The following is a 15,910-nucleotide window of genomic DNA, read 5'->3' as shown; positions in this document are numbered from 1 at the left end:
CACATGGCCAGGGTAGTAACAAAAACATACAATGGAACACTATCAGCCATCGACTGGCCTCCCCAGAGCCTGGACCTCAACATTATTGAAGCAATCTGGGATCATCTTGACAAAGAATGGGGAAAAAAATAACTCTAATAATCTTTGCACAAGTTTCAATAATCTGCTGCACCTATTTCTCACTTGTCTAACACAGCGTACAGAAATACGAGGTGGCAGATGACTTGCACAACACCTTACTTGGACAACATTTCCTACTCTCATTTGTTGGCCTTCTTGCATGCCAGCACTGGCCTTGTCAAAGTGATGCAAACGCTTTTTCATTAACTCCACAGAAAACATCAAAACAGACAAGCTAACTACTTTTTTATCCTTTTTTTTTAGTCAAGTTCTTATAAAAAGTGTCAGTAAGTTCACAGTTGTCAGCCCCTGTGAATTGGCATTCAAACTTCAATCTGCACAAGGACAATTCATCTTCTTTGTGTTGCTCCTCAGAGACAGCTATCTCCAAGTCTGAACCAATAAAGCCAAAGCTGCTGTATCTGCATCACAAGTTGTCAATAAAGGAAAGTGAGATGTTCTTTCAACTGGATAAACGCACTATTAAGGCTGACGCTGAACAGAAGGTCATACTGCAGATTAGCAACTAACTTTGCCACTTTTCCATGCAACATTATACAAAACCTGCAATCAGTGCCAGCTTTTATTATCTCTATCTATTATTGGGCAATGACCTTTACTTACAGGAAGAAAGAAAGAAACCTCAGAGTTACTATCTAAATATGCAACGTACATCCTCTGATATAATAACTCGACAGGGAGACAAGTCTGGACATGGAGCTGCTAGGGAAAATGAACTAACGCGACAACAAATTTTTTCCATCACTGATCACTCTGTTTTGTCTGTTAAGCGAGCAGTAGTTGTAGTAATAGTTAGTAGTAGTTATAAAATGCCTTCTATCATCTAACCCACAGTTTAACACGCCAACTCAGCTAAAAATCAAACTATTTATCAAACTACTTTTGCAGAAAAATGTCAACATGTGCAGAAGAAGCACATCTGGACCCTTTATGTGGGACATGACCCAGCTTACCCACCCTCTAACCCAGCTTGCTAAAAGAACCCGGTTATCTCACCATGTAAATGTCATAAACTAGTTAGCTAAAAAGAACCTCCCTAAATTTTGTTTACTTTTACTTTATGCTAAATATAAACCTGTTGGGTTACAAACGTTTAACACATTGTGTGGTTTCTAAGGTCAGCAAAAATAAGACTTGCAGACTTGTTAGAAATTTTGTACGAAATCGAAAGTCTCCTGTTCTTGGGATCTGAGATTATTGATCTTTTTTTCCCTGCCATTGCACATAACCTACTGTAATCCTGAGTGGAGTTTCATGAGCCATCACTCTTGTATCTTCTGGGAATCTTATGAATGAGTCTTTAGACTCATCAAGGAGCTGGGTGGGGCGATGTCCCCTCACTTGCTTTCCCAGCTGGGATAATTATGTTTCTTGGAGTAAACCCAAACTTCCTTTGCGCCGCATCAACACTCCCACCCTTATCCCTTATCTGGCCCAGTGGGACCTGGCCCTTCTTTGTCCCGGTCTTTTCACAAAACCATTATCAAATCCTCCTGAGTAGGGTCAATGACCTCAAGGAGAAAAAAAGTGGCCATCTCAAGCCACTGTAAAATCCCTGTCTCCTGGTATGTGTTACCGAGAGCCTGTATCTGGATTCATATATATGGCTGTGAGTGCATCATTTCCCCCAAGAGAACCCCACTATAAACTCTACTGTCGGGTTTTAGAGAGGCCTGCTTGTTTGCTTATTTGCCTGGTAAGAACAACAGTTCAGGCAAACTAGGTGGAAACAGCATGTTCCCCACATGAGCAACGCGATCACATGTAGACTTTTACTGGTTTGGGCCTGAACTGACTTGCCTGCTCAGGTACCCAAACCTGGTATTAAACAGCAAAAAGGAGACTTTATTATCTGTTCCCAAACTAAAAATAACCACTATCTAGCTTATTGTTTAGCTGACGAAGGCCCATAAATTAAATCTGACATGGTCAGAACTTCATCTGAACTTTCATAAAATCAGAGTTTGGGGCAGATTTACTGTTTAGGGTTTTTATTAAACTGCCAAAGCTTCAAATAATGACATCTGCATATGGCCAAGAACTCCCTGTGATCCAAAACTCAGGCTTCAGACTGGTTTCTGGGAGTTTTTTCTACTGCTTAAGCCGCATGACATCAGCAGCAGCGAATATCCCAAATATGGTCATCTTTGTCTCAAACCTCTTTCTAAAAGCAGAGAAGGCAACCAAAATAAAACTGAAGACTGCAATGCTACTAATAACATATTTTAGTTTCACCACATTTAGGACTTTTCAGGGGATCCATGGAAATTCCACAACACCCCTATCCCCAACCCCAACCCCCACCCCCAAAACCACACCAAAGTGGCTTTAATTAAATCTTGTGGTTTCCTAAAATAAATTCAAACAAAGCACCAAGAATAAAAGAAACCGTAAGAACTGTGTGCATCAAAGAATAACACACAAAAAAATCAGATCACAACTCCCTTATTATTCCCACTGTAACAGTGATAGGTTGAAACAAGGCGGTGAGACTGGCAAACATTCCATCTTGGCAGTGACTGGCTGTGCAAAGGAAACGAAAATGGGCTTATCGTTTATTAGTGCTCATACCAGAATTTCACACGCGCCTCAGCTGATCTGATAACGTGCGGACAGCTACAAATTCGCTGGCATTAGAATGGGTCTCCACATCTTATTTCCCTGTTCCAAACTTGTGGAATACATTACTCTTTCTAGCAAAAAACAAATGCCAGATTCCTGAAATTCCACCCATACCTTCTTAACTCAGTAGCAACCTGTCCGGAGTCCAATCCAGGCCTACTAAACCATGAAAGCTACACAATCCACTTAAAGAGACTTATTTTTTTCTTGCCTTAGCATAAAAAACAAATACATTGATTTTCACTAGCAGGTGAGACGTCAGCTGAGTGAGCGCGCACACAGTGCTGAAGGACTGTGGCCGTATGTTGCTCAGACCACCTCTTAATGTGGTCCGAGTGATCAGACCTCAACGGGTCAGGCTGGAGAGGTTGCAGGAGGCAAACGTGCTTGTCTAATTGATTTTTTTTTAGTCTGTGGTGCAGCAACCTTTTCTATTTCTGAAACGAGGCTTTAATGCAAAATGTTGCGTAAAATTTCACAACACGCAAATCACTCATTTATTGCATTGAGGTTTTCTGCTGATACCAGGCTACGAAACCCTTTTTACATTGTCACTACCACCAAAGTGTAATTTGCAACAAAAACATCTGCTTTTGCACCCCCCCAAAAAAAGATGTTCCTTATAGTAGCACTGAAAAGAAGAAATTGCACTCTCATCGTAAAGTTTTAACTGTCAAATACAATGGATGCTCTATAACTAATATTAAGATGCACATTTACCGATGACTGGTGCTATAAGAGAAATGTGGTACTTGAAAGTCTGGGCTGCTGTTGCCTTTTGGTGCCATCTTTCAGCCTTCCTTCCAACATCTTTTCCTTTTTGAAATTCTAATTCCATGTTATGACAGGATGGAGCAGGGCAGCGCAGGGAGAACACCAAAATAGCATCATCTGATCTTTCTTTCATAAACTTTTCCACTCCCGCAGCAACACACTGGGACAGACTTTGGCAGTGGAAGACACGCGAAAAAATAAAGCAGTCAGCTGAAGTATTTAGTCACAGTCCTGGGCCGTTGAGCTCCTCGGTAAAACATGGGTTACACCAAAAAGGATCCGATATTAAGCAGAAAACCCCCCATCCTACATCGTTAGTTTCCTCCTCTTCCATCTCTTATCAACACTGCATCACGTCTGGGATCACACATTCGCACTACTATTGCCAACACTATAAATACACACCATGAATGCACAACTACATTATTCAGTTTGGGAATTCGCTAGCATCTGCCATGTGACTGGCAGCTATATTTAGCTTCCAGGGTCTATGCGGGCTGCAGCAAAATCATCGCTTGTTCAGAAGCAAAAATGCATTTTTAACCACTTTGCTTCTCACCTCTAATGAGACGCAGAGGTTGCATGGGGTAACAACAAAAAAATACTTCCTAACCACACCGCCACATTTAATGTAATAGTTACTGAAAATACTGGCAGCTATCCTCTTGGTTTGAGGCAGGTGCTTTTTTTTTCCCTGCTCTGTTCCATTTTTAGTGGTGTAAATATGCCAGCTCAGTGGGATCCAAGCTGTGAAAGCCTGAGCTAATGAGCTGTCTGTCAGCGGACAGGACAGATAGAGAGAGAAACAAGAGACGAGATGAAAAAGAAGTTGGAAGACAGAACCCACAAAAGGGGACATTCATAGTAATTTATTGCTTCACCATATGGTTATATTGGCTGAGTATACAAAAGATGTATATGTCATCAAAAACAGAGCGGATTTCAACTGAATGAAAACTACAATAAGATGAGCCAATACTGAACTAAGGTGACTCAGGGGGGGAGTCTTCTTAAGTTTAAGCTTCAAAAGTACAGTAACAACTCTGCCCTATATGTAAGGTAGCTGAAAATTTGGCATCTGTTTGTCAGATTTTAATCATTTAGCGTAATCCCTGGTAGATCTCCAAGGAGATCTTCAGAAGTCATGATACGATCTCTCAGTTACTGTTACTTTCAGTTTAAACCAGAGATTAACTACTGGATAAGGACACTCAAGTCACACCTACATTGTTTTCTCCGAACCGTAAAGAAAACCTTTTCATTCTCTAACTTTTTTTAAGCAGCATGATTACACACCAAGTCAACACAGAAGGCGTGGCAGGAGGAGCGCGTTAGCAGAGCCGCTTCCTCGGAGCCCCAGTCAGTGTCTACACAGGAGGCGATCGGGCACCGTGTTGAGCTGTAGGTCAAATTGAAACATCCACAGCAACAAAGATTACAGAAAGACAGCCCTGTTCAGCAAATGTCCATATATTATATTAGGACAAAATGGTGGATTTTCTTTCACAAAAACGCTGATAAAAGTGGACTGCTGCTGTTATTTCTTCTTAGGAAAGACAAACTTAACCATTCTATATTGAGGGGCAGGTTGGACTGTGAAACTGCATGCTCATTGGCTAACGGCTAGTGATGCCATTGAGTGTACAGTTTTGTACTGCAGACAATCCTCCATCTTGAGTTCTCTGCCAAATGGGACATGATACAACCACCCTGACTTCCCCAACTGGTTGCCAGTGGTTCCTGGAGGTTTCTGGGTGTTCCTGGATAAAATTGGTTGCAAAGAAGGTGCTGCTCCAAAAGCATCCTTAGAGATTGCCACAGCTGCCTGTAATTTTTAACGTTAGCCCAGAAGTAGATTAAATTTTTAAAAGTGTCACGCAAACCAGAAATTCATATTGATTGTCTTCAAAGTTAAAGCTGTTTGTGTCTACATTGTGGTTGTGAAAACTGCTCAACAACTGCATTTTTGTGATATTAGATAGCACTCTTCAGGTCTAATGCATATTTGGGCAGAACTACTGAAATAGAAGCTCCCACCATGTTTTATACTTACTTACTCAAGCGTAATATTTCTTTTGGTTTATCAAATGGCCAAAAATAAAGGAAAAAAAACATGACCCTCTGTTAAGTACAGTAACACAGATTCAGTGCTTAACCCATTTAATCCCATATTTTTCCCTGCAAAATAAGTTCATGTATTTTACTCCTTAGACTTCCCCTACACACAATATGTTTAATTTTTTTGATGTCATAGGGGGTTAAAATGGCACAAATTGGGATTGATCATGTCTACATGTGTAGTTATCCTCCAAAAGTAGATTCTGAGCCAGAAAAAACCCTGAGTTATGTTCTGGAAATAGTTTGCTGCTGTTATTCTTTCCTTTACCCAACAAGGAGTAAACTTCTGCCCTCTTAAATTAAAAACCAGGGCTGTGAGAGGTCACAGCGGGATAATTTGATGACAACAAAGTCTGGCCAGCACAGTGTCCCCCTTTAACAGACTGAGACTAAACACTCCAGGGTATTCTGAACATGATTACCCAATGATAATTGAGCTCAGCTCTGGCACTTAACTAATTCTAACCAATCATCAACCCATTCAGGCACAATGGCACCTATTTCTAAGGTGCAAAGAGAAAAGCATAAAGTGTGAATTGGTCCAAACTAGTTCAGCTACACCATCTTCTCCAGTTTGACCTGTTCCACCTGAATTAGAAAACTAATTACCAATTAGTTCACTTATTTTCTCCCTTTATCCTGTCTTCACCAAGCTTACACTTCAGTGGGATCATTAATCTTCATCTGTGCTTAATTATGCAAAACAGGGTGGCTCAGGAATCCAGCAGGACCCATGGGACACCGACTGTGTTTTCACACTGTGGCTTCAGGAAGGGAAGAGTTTATAAAAACCTAGCCGGGAGAGCACAGGTCCCGTATACGGTAATGATAGCTTCCTCTTCGGGTAGTAGTTTAATACGCTCAAGTTCAACATGTATCAATATATGGTTGAGATAAATTAAGAAAATTTGTTACACAGGAAGCCAGCATTTCAGCTGCAGTGACCTCAATACTGCACTTTACTTTACTGCTTTACAATGCTAATGAAAAAAATACCTGACTGAAACAGACACGGGACAGGGATCAGCACGGGACTGAATGGACATAAATAATAAAAAGAAAAACTTCAGAGTCCTGTTGTATGTGGTGCTGGGGTCAATTCACCACAAAAGTCAAAGGGCAAACAGACCACGGGGGGAGGGATGCTTCTTTAGAGCCACAAAAGCGAGCGTGTGAGAAAACAAAAGACAGATGAAGGGTAAACCTTGATGGTCGTTTTAAGCACAGGACAAACCCGTGTTTGCTCCCATAATTGGATTCACTGGTTCACAAGGCCGACAGTAAATGGCTTGAGCTCGAGGACGATTCTGTAATGCTTATCAAACAATAACTGATAACTACAGTTATCGCATCAGCTTAATTACACAGCGAGGCTGACCAAGAAAACACTGGTTTTAATCGCATGGACCACGAGAATGGGTTTAAACTGCGAGCGCGAGACCCAAATGAATACTGTTAGATGCTTTGAAAAAAAGCCAAACACTTTTAAGTTCCTGTTTGACGTAAAATGTCAAGATCAAAATGATTCAAATTCATTTGAAGTCTTGGCAATGGGACTGCGGCTGTAGGCAGGTGTTTCGAGCCGTTTTCACACATGCACTGCAGACAGCACAGAGGTGCACGTAAGGACTGAAATATTACCTGCAGTCGGATCTTAGTAGATATTCAGCCTGCCAGCTCCCCAAGTAAAAAGTGTGAAGTCACATTGTACCAATATGCGAATAATACAGGTACAGCAAATAGTACAGCATTCACTGCTAGCGAGCGGGCTATTGCACTGCATCCTGCACCCCTACTCGGGCAACTTCCTCGCCTAAACCACACAGAGCATTTCCAGTAGTGTGAGCACGGCTGAAGTGGACCATTTCCTTCTGTGGTGCTACATGTGAGAGAGACTGCACTGTCCAAAAGTTGATGTCTGAAAATGACTGATGACCATATAACATAATGTTAGCAGCATTACGGCAACACTGGTTTGTTTACAATAAAAATGAGGCTTATAGCAGGTACTGCTTTACACAGTTTTTTTTGTTTCTGTTATTTAGCCCCACTTTTATCCTCACTCTAAACTATACTGTCTTAAGACAAAATAAAGTCGTCTAGCTCGCGCGAACTGATGTGACTCAACAGATAAAAGCGCCATGAGTAAATGCATTACTATTGGCATTTCAGGCAACGGTAACCAGCGAGGCCGATAGCGACCTAAGCTGATGTTCAGCTAATTATCAGCACATTCTCACGTGCCTGTAAGTGTTAGAAACCATTTTTGTAGTTCAGGACATGATTTCCCTCCTTTTTAAAAAAAAATATGTGTATGTCTATATATATGCGCCTGTCAAGCCCTTTTGAACCATCACATGTGATTGGGCCATAGGAACAAACTGATCTTAATCGATAACAGAATATTAATTTTTAGGTTTGTTTGTCTTTATATACAAGAACATAAAACATCTGGGGTTTCTAGAGTCCACATTTGTCTTAATGGCAATAATGGTAAATGGCCTGTATTTATATAGCGCTTTTCTAGTCCCTAAGGACCCCAAAGCGCTTTTACATATCCAGTCATTCACCCATTCACACACACATTCACACACTGGTGATGGCAAGCTACGTTGTAGCCACAGCCACCCTGGGGCGCACCGACAGAGGCCAGGCTGCCGGACACTGGCGCCACCGGGCCCTCTGACCACCACCAGTAGGCAACGGGTGAAGTGTCTTGCCCAAGGACACAACGACCGAGACTGTCCAAGCCGGGGCTCGAACCTGCAACCTTCCGATTACAAGGCGAACTCCCAACTCTTGAGCCACGATCGCCCCATTATTATCCCCATTAATGGCAATAATAACAATATAACAGTAATAATAACGATAATGATGATAATAGTAACTACACATATGTGGGTTTTTGCTTTGATCATCTCTACTGTGCACTAGACAGAAAGACTAATAAAATAATGCGACATAGGCTTCCTTTCATATGGTTCCCCACAGGCATAATAGGATGTGATCTAACAGCTGCCATCAGCTCACCTTATTGAGCAAATCTTGTCAACTATCCACGGTCATCTAGTTCTTTTTTTAAGCCTTTCACCTATAATTTCAGTCTACCAAAAGAAAAGAAAAACAATCAGCATATCAATCAATACTTGCAGATTAGCTCTCCATGCTAAAATCACACCACAACTGCATGTTACATCTGTTAGTGATGGGTTTATATTTGTAATGTCTGCAACATTACAGTTGCAGTGCAAGGTTGAAAATGAATATCTGCCATTTCAAGACAAGACTCTGTTAGATGATATAATACTATACATCCATATTCTGAAGGCCTGACACAATTTATATTACATCTTGGCGAATTAGTGTCAGGCTGCATTTCCTAGCACGCGATTTAAAACAGACTAAAAGTGGAAACGGTATTAAAAGCAGTCAACAAAGACTTCATTCAGCCCACATATTCATCATAAGGATGCCAACACATCAGAGACTATAGATTGCCTCTTGCATGACCTGCACACCCACTCAAAGCAGGAAACATGGATATTACATTTCAACTCAGAGGAGTTTAGTAAGGAAAAAAAGCCAGAAAATAGCACAGGACACCCAAAGCTTGGTGCTTGTGAGTGGTGGCAGGCTATTTATAGGCTTACTCCAGTCAGAGAGATAACTCTTTCCTTATGTTGTGGATCGGCACTTCACAAGAGTGAGTGAAGAAGAAGAAGAGGGGGCACTCAATGCTGACACAACACTGAAAGTGACAGAAAAGGTGTTTGCCCCATAACTTGGTGCCAGCAGGTACCTGGCTACTTTCGTAGACCAAGTGAAAGATAATTACATAATAATGACAAAACAGATGTCATTCAACAACTTCAACTGGCACACCTAATCAGGCCTGACACACCTATTTTAGACAGAAGACGTCTCTGCTGACTTGACATATGCATGTGGCACTGTCAAGAGTGGATATCTGAATGCTGCCCGTGCTCGTAACATCTCTGTTATTCATAACACTGGCTGCAGGACACATTTGATATGAATGGAGAAAAGGAGCTAAACATCAGTTGCTGCTGCACTTGTTTCTTTTAAAGCTGAATAACGACTATTTCAAGGGAAATCAACAAAAATACACTCTGTATCACATCAACTAAAAAATAATAATAAAAAAATAAACAGTTCTGATACAGACAGAATGCATGTTTGGTTTTTACTGACTGTGATGCACACAGAGTGCTTCACATCAGCCTAGAGGGTGAGTCTTCAAATAGTAAACAGCTACTGCATCCCTGATTAGCTCAAGTTACAGTCAGTGGCAATACTACAGTAATAACAAGCTACAGGTTATCTTCCCGCCGACGTGCATACACAGCAGGCAAGAAACATGAGAGAAAAAGTGGGTCACTGCATATGTTGAACACGTAACCCTTAAAGACAGATGGGTGTACGGTGTGTTTTTAAGGTTGTCAGAGGGCCCCCGGTATAACGGTACAGTAGCTGTTTAAGCTACCGCGCGCGACTTGACACATACACGAGTCGTGACCAGCTTTGATGTTATTTAGCATGATAAAAGACACGGAGTTGACCGTGTGGCGGGAGAAATAACGAAGCTAGAACTAAGCATTGGTGTGAAGAGACAGCACTGACAGACTGTGTTTATCAATGGGGAAACTCACATCCTCGAACAGGGATCCAACGTTGGCTGTCACCAGCAGTATTCCTGTGCCTTGCGCTGCTGTCAGCTTCCCTGCCATAATTCTCTCTCTCTCTCTTATTTCTCTCCCTCTCTCTCTCAGGTGCGTTGTGGACTTGTATAGCGGACTTTAAAGGTAAGAACCTTTAAAAAAAACAACAACAACAACAACGTGAAGAAGACGCCCGTGAATGTCTCACGAAACTGGTTAAAACACTGCGAATTTGAGACTGGAGCCCGGGTTGAGGCTGCTTGGCTGGAGCATATTTTTCAGCAGTGGCCGTACATCTACTAGGAGTTGCTTTGCAGTAGAAGGTCCGTTGGTGGTGGTGGCGGCGGTGGCGGTTTAGCGTGCTGCTTCTCGCGCTACTTTTTCACGTTCAGACCCATCGTAAAAGTTTCGGTTTTAATCCACGGCGACTGCAGGAGGGCTCTGGTTCATTCCAGCGACGAGTGTTTCCCTGGCTTTTGTGCAGTGTAAAAGTCTCCCTCCTAAGGCAGGACGCTTTGCCAGGACCATTGCCTTCACTGTTTAGAGAGGATAGGCTGGAGTCCTTCAGTGCTCTGACGTCACCTTACCAATGAAAACACGGCGCGTTTTAAAGGGCCAGCGCACAGAAAACACTACAGCTCTGCCTTCTAACGTCACTGCACCCATTATCGGACTAAACTGGTCTATCTCAGAGCGAGTGTTTGTCTTTCTGACTTTGTCCTGATATGCTTTTTGTATAATTTACTGCAATTTACAATAGCTCCCTTTTTGTTTTGTTTCTTTTTTTTTTAACCATTGTTGATCCTTACATCTCTGTGAAAAAGAAATTCATGCCTAGTTCAGGATGATTGCAGTCAGATGTTACATCACTCTGTCTCTGCAACTTGTTGCAGTTCATGGGAAACAAAATTAACAAAATCTATTACAATGGAAATATTTACAATGGAAATAGCCATATTTTGTTAATTTAAAAAAAGTAAATTAATTACAGTGGATAGCCATATTGACATCATAATAAATTTTGTTTCCCATGAAGTACAACATGTTGCAGAGACATGCCCAACCATACAACTCCTGATTGGTGATGTAACATTTGACTGCAATCATCCTGAACTAGGCATGCATTTCCTTTTTGGCAGAGAGGATGAGTAAGGTTCAGGCATGTCAGGCTACTCACCAACCATGAACCAGGTGTAACTAACATGTAACTAACGGAGCCATTAACATGCAGTATATTGTTGGAGTTTTCATTGCTACTTCTAATCTGCAGAGTTATTTTTTTAGTTGCTGTATCATAATATCATTTAAAAAAAAACGTTATTGGCACATTTGCAAACATATAGCCTACTTAGTTCATCACAGCTTCACAAGCTAGAGCTGCACTGGTTCCTGAGGCCAGTCAAGCCTGTATGAAACAGCTGCAGGCAGTTTACTCTCTAAAAAGAGTTTGCGATGCCTAATAAAGTAAGAGTTGGACAACAAGAACACAAAACTTGGCAATCTAACAGACATAAAATTTAAACTGTTGGGTGGCAAAAATATACTCATAGGTATAAATAAGTTCAAAGTAACTTTGAGAGATTTTTGGCCACTAGAGGGCAAAAAGGGAAATTAAACCAAGTTACTGAACTGGCCCTCTTGACCATGTTTGTGCCGTGATGTCCTTTGGAACATTTTTAATCAAATTATCTATGCTAATTTGATAACTAATCACTCCATCGTCTCATTTAAATATAGTCACTCCAAAAATTGTAGCTCCAAAAATTATGCTAAAATAAAGCTATAGTTATTCATTGCTAATATCAACATTTGTGGTTGTCTTTCATCTTAGCAGTGGTGATGTGCTGGTTGACAGATGAGGTCTGGCAGGAGTCTCTCAGCTATGATGTTTGCAGATGACATAGTAATCTGTAGTGAGAGCATGGAGCAGGTGGAGGTATACAGTGGAGAGAAGACTAATAAAAATCATAAGAAGCAGCAGCACATGTATATGAATGAGAAGGGGACAGGTGGAAAGGTGAAGTTGGAAGGAGTAGAAGTAGTGCAGGCGGATGAGTTTAAATACCTATATCTGTACAGGTATGTGTATACCTGTACCTAAAGAGAGCAGCTAAAAGAAGAAGGAGATGACAATGATGATGATTATCTTTGATCTGCTGAAGCAAATGGAGCATGGTTTCTTGTATAGTAAATGGCTGAAAGCTGGTCTCCAAGCTGAAATCAAGACCATTAAAGTGAATGATATTAAGTAAACAATCTAAATAACTGTTATTTGTAGTTTGCTTGACTGTAATTAAACATGCAATATTAAGTGTACTCTGCTCTGCTGGCAGCCACAGTCAGGCAGCAAAACTTTTTCTAACCTGTCATGTTCTAACATGTTGTGCTACACAATTGAAACTATAATTACTCTTTCCATTGCGTGTGTGATCTTTCCACAAACAGAGACAACCCTTGCCAAATGTGGATACTCACACTTTGATCTAAAGATTTCCTATTTGGGCTTTGGCAGGAAGAGTTTGGAAAATTTCACATTAACAGACTGCAGACCAGATCAGTGTGTATCCCTGGATTTTGCCAAGGGGTCCTAGACACACAGCCAAACCCACATGTAACAGATTATTGTGAATGAGAATAGCTTATATTAGTTTGTTTTTTTCCCCTGGAATCACAAAAAACCTGTTTGTTGACCACATATTGGCATTCATACAGCATTAGCTCGCCTGAAAAGTCACTTATGAGTCTGACCCCAGCAACCCCAATTCAAGTAAGCAAAAGTCAAACAAAATTAGTGTAGATGACAGGGTCGTGCACGTGTGTTTGCACGCACCAGGCTGGCAGCTCAATTCATCATCCAAAATTGGAGACAGAGAAATTCTTTCTGCCACCTTTTAGCTTCTGAAACATCTGGCAAAAACACAGAAAGCAGACTCCTTTGCATCACTCACAGATCATCATGTATTAATTACACGCTTTCTTTTCACACAGCATGATGTGATCTCCCCTGATGGGTTTGAGGGAGCCCAGGACCATAAATAGCCCACCCTACTCAAAGGTAGTTTGAGGTCAACAGCTTAGGGCAGGCACATGACATGCTGGATAACAGCTCAATGAGCTCCTGTTCTCTAAGAAGTAGTAGAGTAAGATCTAACCTCACTGAGTAAGCTAAAAATTCACATACAACGCTATGTTGCATGTGATTGCAATTACTGAGCATCTACCTGTGCAGAGATGACACAAGGGAACTGGGGCAATCCTCAAATGACGAAAGGATGGCTCATAAGTTATTATGTTAACAGCATCAAGCTAGTGTGGCTGTGTGTTTGGGAAGGGGGACCGTGGTCACGGCTCACTAATGGTCTTTAAAAGAGAGGAGAGAGGTTATTGCCAAAACGAGAGAGCTCACAGCTGTGTCTGGCATGGGAGAGTGTGTGGGTGTGTGTATGTGCATGTGTGTGTGCGTCTGTCGTGTGTGTGCTTTTGCGATTCCCCTGTTGTCATTTACTTGCATGATTGTATGTTTATTTTTATGGAGTCTCGCCATGTTCTGTATTCGTGAACATGATATGCCACAAAATAACCATAATCAGTCATTCAGACACACAGAAGGATAATGATAACATTCAAAAGGAAGAAATTAGTTCCAGTGTTATTGTGTGTGTGTGTGTGTGTGTGTGTGTGTGTGTGTGTGTGTGTGTGTGTGTGTGCGCGCATGTGCGCGCACGGCTTTAATTAAAAATGGCTCAGAGCACCCTTGAAAACAATCCGAACTCTTTTGCACAAAAATATAACCACACTACTGCAGACAGCTAAGTAGCATTTTGGGCATTTAAACTATGTCAGCTGCTGGAACATTCACAGTCTGACTGGCTAATGTTTATCATAAAGTTCACATTTTTTCTCCAGTATGTGTTTAGAAGACGTAATGCTGGGCTTGGTTGACTGAAAGTTAATAGTTTTTATCAGGGGAAGCCTTTGAGAACACAAAGTTTAAAAAAAAAAAAAAAAAAGTTAGTGGCTCCCTTGATAGGTAGAAGAAAAAGAAAAAAGAAGGAGACAAACCGAGGCAGAAAGCTGTAGAACAAGAAAATTAAGTGAGCAGAGCTTGTAGGAAGATTTATTATGATATGACAAATTAGGCCAATTTGATATGACAAATTAGGCCAATGCCATTAGAAGCTTTTTGATTTTTGTAGAACTAGCAAATTGCCTGTGAGGTCATCACTGACATACTAGCTAGCCAGAACATGCTAGCATTGATGCATCACAATTATAGACAGATGGACATAGCTTTCGGGTAGGAAAAATAAATTCCAATGCAGAAGTGGTCACTTCTGTGGTTGGCGATAGCAGTAGTTCCAAAAAGACTACCAATCCTTTTGAGGTTTTGCAATCACATAACTGTTAATCACATAATGTTAACTTGTCTGCCATTTTTCATACATTAAAGGGTTAGAGATTGGTCCACAACCATCTGGAAACCACTGGTTGTGAGGGGAAAATGTGTATTTCCCAACAGGTTGTCAAAAACCTCCTTATGATTGCTTTCATTGCTAACAGATTGCCACAGTTGCCCATAGTAGCATCAAAGATGTTGACTTGCACTTTTTCAAGTTTTGTTGTAATAGTTAGCAAGTAGCTGCAGCAACCACGGCAGTCTGCTAATGAACAATGCAATCACATGGTAGTTTTTGATGCACCATCTTTGCAACTGATTTCGCCCAGCAACACTCCGAAACCTCCAGCAACCATTCGCCAACCCTTCGGGAGATACATATTTTTCCCTAGTGAGTCAAGGAGTGTGCATGTGACACCATGGGTGGCTGTAGCTCAGGTGGCAGAGCAGGTCAGCCACTAATCAGAAGGTCGGTGGTTCGATCCCAGGCTGCCTCCTGGCTGCATGCCAAATATCCTTGGGCAAGATACTAACCCCATGTTTGCCTACTGGTGGTGGTCAGAGGGCCCGGTGGCGCCAGTGTCCGGCAGCCTCGCCTCTGTCAGTGCGCCCCAGGGCAGCTGTGGCTACAGCATAGCTTGCCATTGCCAGTGTGTGAATGTGTGCGTGAATGGGTGAATTGACTGAATGTAGTGTAAAGCGCTTTGGGGTCCTTAGGGATTGAGTAAAGCGCTATACAAATGCAGGCCATTTTACCATGTGAGGAACCTCTGCAGAGATATACGGGAAAATGGCTTCCTAACTTGACCTCAATGAACACTTTCCTGCTCATTTTATGGTATCAGCCACGTATAATCCTCCTTCTTAAACCAGAATTATCCACGGTATGATCGTCGGTAACGATTTGTGATTGACAAGTTGTTAGCCAGTGAGTGAGCGGGTTTCACAGTCAGACCTAGCCCTGTTTGCCACATCCAGGTTTTTAAAACCAAGACGGTGACCAGTAGATGACATAACAGTAACTACGTCCATGCTTTATACTGTTTATAGTCGGAGGGCTTTTTTTCCCCATAATTCCATTACACTAAGGGTTCAGTTTTACTATTACATTCAAGAGTAGCAAAAAAAAAACCAACCCAAAAACCCTCAAAAGCTAGTAAGTGTTGCTACCTTCCTCATT

At 41.5% G+C, this 15,910-nt stretch overlaps 1 protein-coding gene across 2 annotated transcripts in view; it reads right to left on the bottom strand.

Moving 5' to 3' along the window:
• The window catches only part of inpp5a (inositol polyphosphate-5-phosphatase A), a 283,427-nt gene extending 272,524 nt beyond the window's left edge, over positions 1 to 10,903 (bottom strand). The window contains exons 1-2 of one of the 2 annotated variants that reach the window (XM_025897237.1): positions 10,629 to 10,902; positions 10,326 to 10,486 (exon numbers count right to left, since the gene is read on the bottom strand). In XM_025897237.1, coding sequence (XP_025753022.1) covers positions 10,326 to 10,403 — 78 coding nt within the window. In that variant the 5' untranslated portion in view covers positions 10,404 to 10,486; positions 10,629 to 10,902. Of the gene's footprint in view, positions 1 to 10,325 lie in introns of both variants that reach the window. The other variant, XM_025897238.1, reaches the window with a different exon arrangement.
• Positions 10,904 to 15,910: the final 5,007 nt, after the last annotated feature.

The sequence above is a fragment of the Oreochromis niloticus genome, linkage group LG13, assembly GCF_001858045.2.
Source record: "Oreochromis niloticus isolate F11D_XX linkage group LG13, O_niloticus_UMD_NMBU, whole genome shotgun sequence".
Lineage (NCBI taxonomy): Eukaryota > Metazoa > Chordata > Actinopteri > Cichliformes > Cichlidae > Oreochromis > Oreochromis niloticus.
Note: the sequence above shows the minus strand (reverse complement) of the source record. Positions and strands in the feature narration are given on the sequence as shown.